This window comes from Phragmites australis, chromosome 5 (genome assembly GCF_958298935.1).
Source record: "Phragmites australis chromosome 5, lpPhrAust1.1, whole genome shotgun sequence".
Taxonomy (NCBI): Eukaryota; Viridiplantae; Streptophyta; class Magnoliopsida; order Poales; family Poaceae; genus Phragmites; species Phragmites australis.
In genome coordinates this window covers 23,577,278-23,591,115 of record NC_084925.1, presented here as the reverse complement: position 1 = coordinate 23,591,115, position 13,838 = coordinate 23,577,278, and the positions used below count along the sequence as shown (strand labels likewise).

Here is a 13,838-nt window from a genome sequence, read left to right as displayed (position 1 = left end):
TCCCTCCCTTCCTGCGGCGCGTGCCGTGCCCCGACGCCTCCTTACCCGGGGAGCAGGAGGAGAGCCCTCTCCTCGGTGTCGGTGGTGGCCATGGCCTCCGCGGCCCAGTAAGCTCTGCCTCATGCCATGGATGAATCTTTTGGGTTGAATCTTTTTGGGGTTTGGGAATGGGTGGTAGGATCATGGCCCTGGTTTTTCTGAAGCTTCTGCATGATTATGGATACGGTGTCATAGTTCTTCATCTACCCCGTGTTTGGTTGATCTAAATTTTTATCAAAGACTTTTCCTTATGTCAATTTATGCCTGTTTCAAGAACGGGAGTTTTGATTGAACCATCAAGTGAAATTCCTGCAGACTTTTTGTAAAATTCATCCGTTACAAGTTTATAACAATCCTTTTATTTTATTCAAAAAATAGGACCTTATTTTCAGCTAGTCCCGGCCTTTCTTGAAATCAAATAGCGGGAACTAATGCTCAAACGCCTCAGTGCCTAGCCAACTAAGCACCATCCAGCTCCAAGTTTTTAATCATCTTGAAACTCTTGCTTTGTTTAAAGTTGCCGAGCGGTTCCTTTTTTTCTTCAGTAAATCCCGAGTGCTTCTTGCAGCAAGGATATTTATCTTCATGTATATTCAACATTTCTGTAAGTTGAGCAATTTAATTTGCACACATGATTTTGTGTTTGAAGTTTGTTATTTGAGCATGTGCACAGTACGTAAATTTATTCAGTTGTATCACACTACCAAAACTTTTGTGTTGTCTTTTCCTTGAAAGAAAATGGTCATGTCATTTGGATGCTCTTAGCAAATGCTGTTGTTTTTTAAGATAAAAACATTAGGAGAGACTAGCAAATGTTTTTTTAGGAAGAAAATGGTCATGTCATTTGGATGCTCTCTTAGCAGATGCTGTTCGCCTGTTTGTCGACATGTCGGGCTATTCGCAACCTGTCTGGTATTTGGTTGTATATATAGGATTGTCTGTTCGGTTCTATACTTGGTTTGTTAAGGTAGTTCCGGGATTTACAGTACTTACCAGAAGGGTAATGCTCATCAGTCACCAATAATATAACCCCCTAATTTTATTGAGTATTCAGTCACCCATTTAACAATCTTGCATCACTAAATTTAACTCAAGGCAACTCAACGAATTAATATAGTTAGGATATCGAAATTAACTGCATGGCATAGAACTATGGTAGGTTGCAAATACAGTCACTGAATTCAAATGTGCTTTTTGGAAGTTATTGTCATTGCACAAATAGATAAATAGCTGAGATATCTGAATTTGTGTGAGTGCAGTTCTGTAATATAATGTGCCATCTATTAGCAATACAAAATTACAAGAAGGATAATTTATATCATATTATAGCTGCAATTTTTCAGTAATGCTTAATTTCCCAAGAAATGGAATTACTTTGTGTGTTGCTTTGTGAAGGGTCAGGACTCCCAAGAAGCCCTTCGCCCCTCCTCGCGAGGTTCGCCGGCCGGTCACGCACTCGCTACCGCCTCAGAAGAAGGAGATCTTCGAGTCACTTAACGCCTGGGCAGAGGACAACATCCTGGTGCTCCTGAAGCCGGTCGAGAAATCATGGCAGCCGCAGGACTACCTGCCAAACGCCTCCTCCGAGGGGTTCTACGATGAGGTCATGGAGCTGCAGGAGCGCGCCAGGGAGATCCCCGACGACTACTTCGTCTGCTTCGTCGGCGACATGATCACCGAGGAGGCGCTCCCGACGTACCAGACCATGCTCAACACTCTAGACGGCGGCGTCCGGGACGAGACCGGCGCCAGCCCCACCAGCTGGGCCGTCTGGACGAGGGCGTGGACCGCTGAGGAGAACAGGCATGGCGATCTCATGAACAAGTACCTGTTCCTCACTGGAAGAGTCGACATGAGGCAGATCGAGAAGACGATACAGTACCTGATTGGCTCTGGAATGGTAAGCATAGCATGCATTTTAATTTGTCCTAATCCTACCTTGATTATGCTGCTGTTTTTTCGTTAATTGATGCATGCAGGATCCGAAAACCGAGACGAACCCCTACATGGGCTTCATCTACACGTCGTTCCAAGAACGCGCGACCTTCATCTCCCACGGCAACACCGCGCGGCACGCGAAGCGCTACGGCGACGTGAAGCTGGCCCAGATCTGCGGCACCATCGCCGCCGACGAGAAGAGGCACGAGTCGGCCTACGTCCGCATCGTGGAGAAGCTCTTCGAGATCGACCCGGACTACACGGTGCGCGCCTTCGCGGACATGATGAGGAAGAAGGTGGCCATGCCGGCGCACCTGATGTACGACGGGCAGGACGACGACCTGTTCGCGCACTTCAGCGCGGTCGCGCAGAGGCTGGGCGTGTACACTGCCAGGGACTACGCCGACATCCTCGAGTTCCTGGTCCGGAGGTGGAACGTCGGGGAGCTCACCGGGCTGTCCGGAGAGGGGAGGCGGGCGCAGGAGTTCGTGTGCTCCCTGGGGCCGAGGTTCAGGAAGCTGGAGGAGCGAGCACAGGCAAAGGTCAAGGATGCACAGTTTGCTGCTTTCAGCTGGATTTATGGCCGCCAAGTTCAGCTTTAGTTCAGCTGGATCAAATTGCTGAATATATTCATCAGGTGAAATTAATGCAATGATATGGTGATCGACAAGTTAATTGCTGTAAGAAGAACACTTGTTTCGTTTGAATTTTCTTTTCTTTTTTTCATTAAGAGAAATTGGAGTGCGACCATCGTTTGTTTCTTTTGATGTTCTAGCATGCTAGAATATGCACGCAAATTGGCTCGTATAAGTTAGTAGGTGGTTAGCTAGACACCGTACGTCTTGGAAATGTTTTGGCTTCCATACACTGCATTCCTCCTCGCTTGAATTCTGCGCATGCATTCCTTGCTCAGCTCAAATGAACGGTACAAAATAACTGAACGCGATGACAATTGAGGGTAACTGTTCAAATGCTATGCTAGGATAATCAAGTGAACGCAAACTAGTAGCAGTAGCAAATGAACGGTACAAAATTGCACGAGTGGGTTCGTTCGTGCACATCAGGTCGTCCTGATCACGTCATACTAGTCCCTGCTGGATTCTGAAATCTGGAGTCAGCAAAAACTGAACGAGCCCGCTCACGGAAAAGAAAATTATGCATATTTGCATGCTACTTAAAATATGGTCTCAGCAATGCACGGAAGGAATATGTATGTAAACTCTTAACTTGAGAAATCCAAGACTGACAACCGGAGCAGAAATCTAATCATTTGAGCCATATACACACAATTGAACTTCGAGCAAATTAAAGGCGAAACCAAGAGCTTTGAGTATACATTGTAGTTTTCGACGATTCAAAGGACTCCAAAGAAAGGATTGGTGATGGCAGAGTTCAGCTCAGCTCCAGCTGTATTCAGGATGGCCTTGTCGACCTTGTCCCTTGCCAAAAACAAGAACTCGTTGTCTTCAAGTTTCTCAAATCCGCAGAGCTGAAGGAACTCTATGCCCCCATGCAGATTTCCAACCCTCTCCTGTAAGGTGAGGTGAGTAAACAGATAATCGATCTCATGTTTGTTCAACAGGTTAACAACAAAGCATTTCACTAATTTCAAGATTTAGAAGTATCACCTGAAATGTAGCATTGCTGAGTCTAATCTTTCTGAATTTCTCCTCATCAGGATTTTTAGCGACATTTCCAATATAAGTAAGGAGTGTTTGAAAGGCCCTCTTCACTTTAGCATCGTCTTCCTGTCACAAAAATGGCCACATGATTACATAAATTTGAATGCCAAAGGTATGACTTAACTTCTGCAAGATCATACAAAATCAGCATCACAAAATGTTTACTGCACCGACACAGGGGCTAGGTCGGTTTATTTGAATGCATGTGGATGAACTGAATAAAGAGGCCATGGTACGTTTATTGTAAGACACGCAGATGCACTGAATGTAATACTAGCATTGTTCATCTTCTTGTCACCAAATTATATCAAGCATCGAAACAAAACAGGAACTAAACTACTAAACCAGATTATTGTATGACAATCATTCACACATAAGACAGTGAATACATACAAAGCGTTATTATTAGTGCTTCCAATGGTATATGAGATATAAACAATGTGTAGTTACTGGTAGTTCATTTGAAATAAAGTATCAGCAGATGCCCCCACGCCAATACTTCTCTGACAGCGGCTGCTAGCTGGCAGGGCTTAGGTTTAGGCAACCCCGGTTTAGGGCGAGCCAGCGAGGGTTTGCCAGGATTCCCAACTATACAGGAAGGGTGCACAGCGGTGGCGAAGCAGCAGGGGGCAGTCATGGCAGTGCTATGATGTGGTGATGCAACTGCTTGCCACGAGTTCAGAGGGCAGAGGGAGATACAACTAGCCGACAACAGGACTAGCAAGTTAGGTCTCGAGGACAGGGGCCAACAAGTCGAGTAAGAGTAGTGGGGGTTCCATCAGCCACAAGAGGCTGTGGCGGCAGAAGCACGACTGGAAATGAAGGAGCTAGGGGTGGTGCCAGAATGGGGGAAGGGAGAAGGGAGGGGGTGTGAGCAGAGAGGGCAATAAGAGGTGAAGGCGAAGGTGGCGTGGTAGCGTGCAAGCAGTGGTATGATAGGAGCATCGATATGAAATATAGAAAATATGCCCTTCCTTGCTGATCTTATGGTTGCAGAATCATATTGAGCATCAAAACAAGCAGACATAAAGCAGTATAAATTAAAAGATTCCAAGTCTGCTGGACCTAATTTCCTTCACATTTCACAATTGGGCTTCGTGTTAAAAAGACTGCTTGGTCGATCCATCCTGTAACTAGAATTAGCATGATATTTATAGTTTTGTTATATTTCTTCTACATGTGCTACGTCTGGGAGACCAATTTGGTCATCTAGTATAGATTACCATCTACTTGCCTACTTACAAGGTTAAAAGCAGAACAGCTTTCACTGTAATATACTACTTCAATCTTATAACTTGGTTTGTCTAGCTTTTACAACGACAAACATATTCATACATATCTAACGAACAAATATAGGTTAGCTGCTCCACTAGTTAATCAGTAGATGACAGTAATTCAGTAAATGAATGGATTGTGAAGGCAAATATGAAAAACTTAATAAGCACCACAGTAGATGGAGTTGAGCTCAATGGAATACTACACACTGTACCTTGTTCTGTTGCTTAAGATTCCGTAAACAATCCCTCATGCGCTCTGCCTTTGTGGCTGGCCTGACAGGTAATGCACTCTGGATATTCATAGATCACAATTAAATAATGAGAAGTTTCAAAAACACTTCTTATCAACATAATCTAGAATGCTGTTTAAAGTGGTTATCATGGTAAAGAAATTCAAATTCGAAGAAAACACCTTCTTCTCTTCAACAGGAGGTGCACTTGGTTTGGCAGCTGCTGGGTCTTCTGGTGGCAATCCTAGTTTCCTTCTCCTTTCAGCCTGAGAGTTGTAAAAACAGTTTTTAAAGGTCCAAGTACTAGTCTTTTCTACATCAGTTACTCAGTTAGAAACTAGGATGAAAGAGTAAGAAAGATTCCTAAAGATGCAGTGGAGAAACTAGAAACCTTATCCTCTTCCAGTTTTTGGCGGATTTTTTCTCTAGCTCTTCTCTCCTCCTCTTTCTCAAGTCTTCGCAATTCTATCATGCTGCCAATAGTTGAAAAGAAATTAGTAAAAAGGGATCGGGTACAGTAAAATCAAAGAGAAGAAAAACACCAACCGTTTCCTTTCATTGTCCTCCTCAATTCTTTTGGCTTCAAGAAGTTCTTTACCAATTCGTATCCTTTCCTGAAAAATGCCAAAAATATGAGTCAAAATACAATAACAAAGAAATAAAAAATATATATAAAAGGGCTATTGAACACAAAGTGGCTTAGAAATGTTCTTTCTGTTCGGTTTGTATTGTCCAGGATCTAGCATGAATGAATAATTCCATGAAAAAGGTCTGTACAAAAGAAGACCGATAGAGAAGAGAAATACGACAGATCTTACTTGATGCAGTGCTTTACTTGTTCTGATACCCAAAGAATGCATATCCATAGTGGTATTAGCAAACAACACTAAAAATGAAACAAAAAAAATAGCACAACTTAACCATCTCTTAGTGGACCTCTATCTTTCCCCGTGGTCCATGCTCAGCCTGCCTTGGCAGTGAGCAGCATACATCAAATTATCAAAACCGTTAATACAATTTAGTGCATCCAGTTTTACCATATCAGTAAAAAAAATATCCATAGATGATACAGATCAGCGGAAATGTTACAGCTCCTAAAAAACTTGCTTTACTAAATTGAACTAATGCTACAGATTACCACAAGTGTAGGAGATGGGCCCTGGCCAGAGAAGTAGAACAAGCGATGAGTCTTCCATTGATATATATCATCTATGCATTAAAACACTAACTGAACTACTAAAATGGGACCTACTGAATCATACCAATGAGTCCATAAAATTGTACTTATGACTTTGATATCTGATAGTCACCGCCAAGCATACTAAGCATGGGCCAAGGGCCAGGTGCTTTTCCCCACATTCTAAATGCATATACAGGCATGTTCCGTACAATAAGGTAAAATGAAGAGTTGGCATCATACCTTCTCCCTTTCTCTTTCCATCCTCCTCTCCTCTTCCTCTTTCTTCTTACGAGCACGTTCCCTACAAATGTAGGGGATAATTTCAGTATAAGACGTCTCATAAGAATAACAATATTTCATACATACAAAATAGGTATTTAAGTTCAGAAAAAAAAAGTTTAAGAAGTCAAAATAATGGTCATATAATATGGTTATTTAAATGTTACTATGACCAACCACTCTGACTTTCGAAATATATGCAACTAGCAGCAAACATTGAAAAATAGATTCTCTTTTAGAAGCAGCATTATCAAAAACGCAGAATTTGCTTGTTAGGAGCAATGATTTCCCCATTTCATTGCCTGTGCATAAAATTTCTGGGGCTCCATGTTTAAGTCTTATATCAGGATTCTTTATTATAGTTCAAGCACAGCAAAAAGACACTTAATATTCCTTGCAGCAAAGTTTATGCTACAAAATCATCATTTAAAGCCAGCAAAATTTGATTTGGCTGTCAACAAAAATATATTGGCTGTGTTCTAAAATGAAAATAAAAAGATTCATTTCTCAATGTTGAATAGCTTATTTGCAGAAAGAGAGAGAGAGAGAGAGAGAGAGAGAGAGAGAGAAAGAGCTGAACCACACCAACCGGAACATATATATTCAAATGCAGGTGGACTAATTCAGAACTAGGAAAAATAGCACTACAAACAAAAAAGTTCTGCCATTTTTAAAGAAACTATTTAACCATCAGCCCCTGTTACAAAAGAAATGTTCACAAAAGCACCTTAGCTCCTGCGCTTTAATCTTCATTTCCTCAGGAGTCAGATTGGGTTTATTAGCCTCGGTTTTTGTATTAGCCGGTACCTAAGAGGCAAAACAGCATAAGTAACCTGCAGATATTATGTGCCGGAGAAAAGTATTTTTTTTTTTTTTATTAAGTGTTGGTGTAACATAGAAATAGAATATCTAGCATCGAATATTGACCATTGAAAACAATTAATCAACTAACTGAAGCTCAGTAAAACACAGGAGATCGACTCAAATGTGCAGATTTGTCCTAGCTGTGCACGTGGAAGAAACCATAAATTGCCAAACTTTGGCAAATGGCAATGCAATGTAGGACCAGCTACTTCAAACCGACAATATGTACTTCAAATTAGCTTTCTTTCACAACATTAAACAAAACAAATTGTAGAAGATCTTTATCTAAAATCCGAAACAAGACATGCATATATCCAGTGTTCACCTAGATGCATTGACTAGCGCCTAGATCGTCTAGACAACCAACTAGACGGTTTAAACGTTTTGTACTATAGCAACAAATATGCTAGACATTTTTCAAGTGAGATTTGAGGCACTAATCTAGTAGCGAAAAAGTTAGTTCTCGAAAGCACTAATCTAGTATGTTGTATGCATTATACAGGCAAGCAAGCAGGCTAGCAGCACATGCACAACTGCACAAGCAGGTAAACAGTAGGCCAAACGCTAAACTAATCAGCACGGGGCCGAAATTTCCCCTCCCGCGTAGCCGCACCAAAATTTCCATCGCCTGGACGACCGTCTAAATGTGCGTGTCACCGCCTAGACGTGTCTAGAAATCGTCAAATCCTGCTGTCTAGACCATCTAGGACCAAGTTTGACCGTCTAGATGGTCTAGCCGACTAATGCAGCGTTTAACCCCTAAACTCGACGCCAACCTGTCGACTAGCGTCGAGTCGTCATCTAGACCGCCTAGATGACCGTTTACGCGAACACTGCATATATCTGAGTCACTTCTTGGAAACATGTGAAGTATGTGAAAACATGTTGCAATTGGAAAATGGACAGTACCCTCAATATGAATCAAAGCAGCTGCTTGTGGAGATTTCAAGAATATAACATAAAGATTAGAAATTACAGCTTAATGTGATGAACTTAGGAACTATTATGAAAAGATTACCAAAACAACTACTGCTATCAAGTACATACTACTGGAAACAGAATAGCAAAAGAACTAGTGCTAGTGCTAAATCAAGAACATCCTACTTTGTGAATAGGGGATCAAATTTAGCCCCATCAGAATATCAAAAGGAACAAAGCTCTAAATAACAGTGAAATAAAAGTGAAAAGAAAAACCATCATACCAGAGGCATTTCGTCAATATCTGGATCCTCCTGGTGCTCAGAAAGCCAGTTAATGGCACCTTCGATGGTGCTATTACCTAGAGTAAAAGTACATGGGTCAGCAAAGTATGAAGATCATTATTTTTTATTTCTTTACAATTAGATGAGGTGATAATCAATAAAAGCACCATACAGTCAGATATACGCATATTTAGATACCCTAGTAATTTCATATCACTAACATATTCAATGAAAATTACCAAGGATAGGACTCAACTTTAACGAGTTCTTAAAAGCATAACATATTGTCTTCCCATGCATATATAATGCATTTTTCTGTCATATTATATATTTCAGTCTCACAAGTATTAAAGTACAGAAATATGTCCAGTTACACACATAGTGGATCTATTTGGGCCTGTCAAAGCAGTCAGGGATTGTTGCATATAGTTCAATTGCCAAGCATATAGTTCCAATTTAAGTCTTTTGTTCATCTTATGATGAAACCTTAAATCAGTCGCATCAAGCCTTAATTTTTTTCCCAGTAGGATGTTTAAAATATCATAGTCACATGAGCAAAAATACATTCAGCACTCATTGTTTTGTACTTTTGTAGTCTAGTGTGGTAGTTTGTATAGGAACTTATAAATCCAAGTTAAGAGAAAGAATGGCCGGAAAATATGACTAGTGTCACATGATACAGTAAACACAACATGTCTCTGGATGATTCTCATGAAAGAATTGCTGACCAAATCCACAAAATTCACAAGTAAAAATATTTAGAAAATTTGTCTTTCACATATTGATAGCTAAGCTGAGTTCTACTCCCTCCAGTCACAAATAAGTGAAAATTTGGATACTGCAATAGTCTCAAAGTATTTTTCACTTTGGCTAATAATTCTTATTGTAGTATATCCACACACATATATAAAACCTAGTAAAATTATATTGTATGAATGTATTTTTTAAGACAAATCTACAATGTCATTTTCATATGCACAATCAAAATATTGCAGCATCTACAATGCTAAAAGAGACATAAGCTCTAACTGATATATATTAAGATTACAAGCAGTTGTGCCCAGTAAAATGCAGTTGTAGGGGCTTCTGAAAGAAGCAAAAACCACCTTTCTACCCAGTAACTGGAAGCCCCCTTTATCAACTTCTAAATGGAACCAAGACACAAGAACAGGGCCACAGTAAAACGTTCTATCACAATTTTATGCATCCACCAGTAAGATTACAAAGAGCGCAACAGTGATAACATTACAGTCCAGGTAGCCGACAATCATTATGAGTACCGGAGAAGTGAAGTGCCCTAGTGGCACGTGCCGTGGCAAACCCCATCGCCTCGAGGTCCGCGAGCATCTCCTTGTTCACCTCCGGCACCACCATCTCTGCGAGAACTCAGAACTCAGAGGATGTGACAAAGAAAAAGGATCAAACCCTTTGCTCATCTCGTAAGATAAAAAAGAACGTCACCCTGCTGCTCTCCACTTGCCGAGGCATCGACGTCCATGGCCTCGGGAGCTGGCTTCTGCGGCGCCTCGAGATCAATGGGCTTGGCCGCCTCCATGGTCTTGTCCGCGAACTCCGTGTGGCCCGTGCGCTTGGTGTGCAGGTCCACCTCCTGCGCACACCCGCCGACTCAAGAACCGCCAAACCCATACGTAACCAAAATCGGATCAAGAACCCGCCAAGATGCATCGAACCGGATCGAGGAACCACCAAATCCGGCCGGATTCAATCGGGGAACCGGAGAGAGGGAGAGCAGTAGGGCGGGATCTTACGGTCTGGGAGCGGCATGGCTTGCCGCAGGAGGAGCAGACGAGGTTGAGGACGGCTTCGGTGGACTCGGCGAAGTTGGAGTGGGAGGTGGCCTCGGCGTGCGCATGCGCCTCCTCCACGCTCCGCAGCAGCACGCCGCAGTCGCCGCACCGCAGCGACAGACCTGCCATTGTTGCTGCCGCTTCTGCTTCGATCAGCGCGATTCGATTCGAGCCCACAGGATTTGGGGCGAAAATGAAGAGGTACTCTGCTCTTTTCGCGAGGTTTACGTTTACGACGAGAGCAGACGAGACGATGACGGCGGCTGGATTCTTTGTGCAGCCAGGCAAGTAATTAAGATGATTTTTTTTAAATATTAATTTTTTTAACGGAAATTACAACAATAATACAGAAAATAAAAAAAATTCTAAAAATATTACCTAGTCATCAAACGGTTTAGCGAAAATAGGGTTTTCACCATATGGTAGGTGAAAACATATTTTCGTCAAACCGTATGAAAAAAAAGTAAGCAAACATTTTTAATATTTTGCTACAGTGACATGAGATTTTGATTTTGGTGCCAGCTCGAATGAATTTTCTCATTCACACTTTCTCTATTTAAACAGTGTGTTGCCATGCTCTAAAATTTATGAAACTTTTTGAGTAGTCCTATAATTTATGATGCCATAAGACCATGTGTAGGTTTCAAAATAAAAAAACTTTAAAGATAGCTATTTTTAGAATTTTTAGTAATTTTTAAAGTCTAAAAAAAATTCAAAAATTTGTAAAAATTCACTAATATTCCTCACATGTGGCCTAATAATTTCTAAAATTATTTCCACCCCTAGATTACTCAATGAAAAAGTGAGTTCCTTTGTAATACTCCATTTATATGTATTTTTATCATTTAACGTGATATGTTCTTTTTAATTCAATTTGAATTCAAACAAATTCAAACATGATTAATTTGTTGGAATTCAAATTGTTTGAAAATAATTTTAGAAATTAATCATGTTTGAATTTAGATTGAATATAAAAGAGCATATCACATGAATGATAAAAATACATATAAATAGAGAATTGCAAAGGAACTCACTTTTTCACCAAGTAACATAGGGATGAAAATAATTTTAGAAATTACTAAGCACATGAGAGGAATATTAGTGAATTTTTCCAAATTTTTGGAAATTTTTTTGAGGCTTTAAAAATTACTAGAAGTTCTAAAAGTAGCCATCTTTGAAGTTTTTTTATTTTGGAACCTACACAGGTTATTATGGTGAATATTTTTAAAATGGATTCATCATGAATTATAAGATTCACTGAAAAAAATTTATAAATTTTGGAGCACGGCAACCCATTGTTCAAATAGAGAAAGTGTGAACAAGAAAAATTCAGAAAACAGGCGGGTTATTGTTCATCTGAGGAGTAGTATCCAAACTGAAATCTCATGTACTGTAGCAAAATATTATAATATCTTCTTACTTTTTTTCGTTATACGGTTTGGCGAAAATATATTTTCGGTGTACCGTAGGGCGAAAACCCTATTTTTGCTAAACCGTTTGACGACTAGGTAATATATTTGGAATTTTTCATTTTCTTTATTATTTTTGTAATTTTTGTAAAAAACTAATATTAAAAAACTCTAATTAAGATGCCATTGAATCTTATTTCCAGAACTTTCCGGGCAGGGTAGCACTTTTAAAACGTGGAATTTTGTGTTGGAAGCGGGGCCTAAATAAAATTGAAAGAAATCCTACTTTTGTGATCATAGGTAATTATACTTAAATCCGTGTGTTTATGATTATGTTTCATAAAACGCTTGTCATTTCCAAATTTGTCTTGCATACTCATTCCGGCCGTTGCTAAATTAGTCTTCCAAGTGTGCGTATGCAGTAAAGCTCTACTTCGGGTTGGTGGTATCTGAATTTGTGATTTTTTGCTGCACTATGTCATGAAATCTAATTAGCTATAGAAATATTTGCTATTTTTAATGAATTTTTCTTTTAGAGGTAAAAATATGTATCTAACTAACAACTACTCTTAAAATTAGAAGGAGAAAAGGCACTTTTGAAAAGCCACTTAATACCAAGCAAAGCCCAACTATTGCTGGCCCCCAACTACGACAGTCTAGAGGGGTGAATATGCCTTTTTTCTAAAAATACCCTAAAAGATGAAATTTCAAGTTAATAAAATTAAATACAAAATTTAAATCTACTATATGACAAGTAACCAGATACAATCCTATATGAGATATAAATAATATGATAAACATAAAGTAATTTATGAACTTGCAATTAAAGTAAAGAAAATATGCGAAATAAGCGAAGAACGGAGAGACAATGATGTTGTTCCTGAAATTCGGATCCTTGAGAGGATTCTACATCTCCGTTTAGGGGTTTGATCACACTTAAGCTAGGTCTCTTTTAACTATTTTCCTTCCGAGGTTATACAAAGTACACCTCGACTTTCTTATGGTATTTCTTCCCTTACGGAGGCGAAATTCGGTATTCATAAACTTTCTCACGGCTCACCACAAACGTGTTGGTGGCTCGTGAGCAACTCCTAGCCATCTAGGAGTCCTCAAACTCCAAGAGAAAAAAAATGCAAACACCAAAGTTTGAAAAAGACGCTTATACTTAAAGATCCACTTTTGAATTCTAGCACTCAAACTCTCTTTTTCAAATCCCTCTTAAATGTGTGACACTTTCTTAAGAGAGGAGAGAGGCTTTTTGCTTTACAGAGATCCCATATTCAAAATGGGCAGCCGCTTAGAGTGAGAACGAAAAAGGGTTATATAAAGAGACCTCTTCAAAAACTAGCTGTTGAATACCTTTTCGATCTTCATTGGATGTTCTGAACTCAACAACAGAACATCATATCAATTCAAAATGATATATTTGAATTTCAAAAATCAACTTAAATATGGTGAAAACCACACGTCGGAACATCCGATGTAAACATCGAAACATCAGATGTGGAAAATTAAATCGAGATAGAAAGATCTGTGTTAGCCAAAATTGGATGTTCTGATCCAACTATTAGAACACCCCATATTGAATTTTAAGTCCAAACCGAGACCTCTGAACTTGATAAAGTCGAACATTCTGACTCACATCGGAGCATCCGATAAAAACATCGAAACATCCGATATTAAAAGAAAGCCCAAACAGAAAACCCTGACTTATGAAATTTCAGAACATACGATGTGCACATTAGAACATCCAATGTCACACAAAAAGAAATTTGACTCAGAAAACAAGTTGGGATCTTGTGTCGCTTTCTAGACTTATGAAGATCTTTTTGAGCATTAAGATTAAAACCAAACTACAGCGTTGCACCCCTCTTAATAGTCCGGAGGTCCTATACTCAATTTCAAAAAATAAAATATTATTTAAAAGAGT

The 13,838-nt window shown here is 39.8% G+C and overlaps 2 protein-coding genes across 2 annotated transcripts; one reads left to right on the top strand and one right to left on the bottom strand.

Moving 5' to 3' along the window:
• Positions 1-63: 63 nt before the first annotated feature.
• LOC133918967 (stearoyl-[acyl-carrier-protein] 9-desaturase 5, chloroplastic-like) lies at positions 64-2,789 on the top strand. Its single transcript, XM_062363139.1, has 3 exons — positions 64-107; positions 1,435-1,939; positions 2,019-2,789. Exons 1-3 carry the CDS (start codon positions 91-93, stop codon positions 2,577-2,579), a joined length of 1,083 nt encoding a protein of 360 aa, XP_062219123.1. The 5' UTR covers positions 64-90; the 3' UTR covers positions 2,580-2,789.
• A 397-nt stretch (positions 2,790-3,186) lies between these two features.
• Positions 3,187-10,753, bottom strand: LOC133918965 (uncharacterized). Its single transcript, XM_062363138.1, has 12 exons — positions 10,461-10,753; positions 10,153-10,300; positions 9,972-10,067; positions 8,692-8,768; positions 7,353-7,432; positions 6,587-6,647; positions 5,713-5,780; positions 5,558-5,639; positions 5,349-5,432; positions 5,149-5,226; positions 3,606-3,725; positions 3,187-3,508 (listed from the first exon to the last, which is right to left on the bottom strand). The coding sequence occupies exons 1-12, from the start codon at positions 10,626-10,628 to the stop codon at positions 3,332-3,334; spliced, it is 1,239 nt and encodes a 412-aa protein (XP_062219122.1). The 5' UTR covers positions 10,629-10,753; the 3' UTR covers positions 3,187-3,331.
• Positions 10,754-13,838: the final 3,085 nt, after the last annotated feature.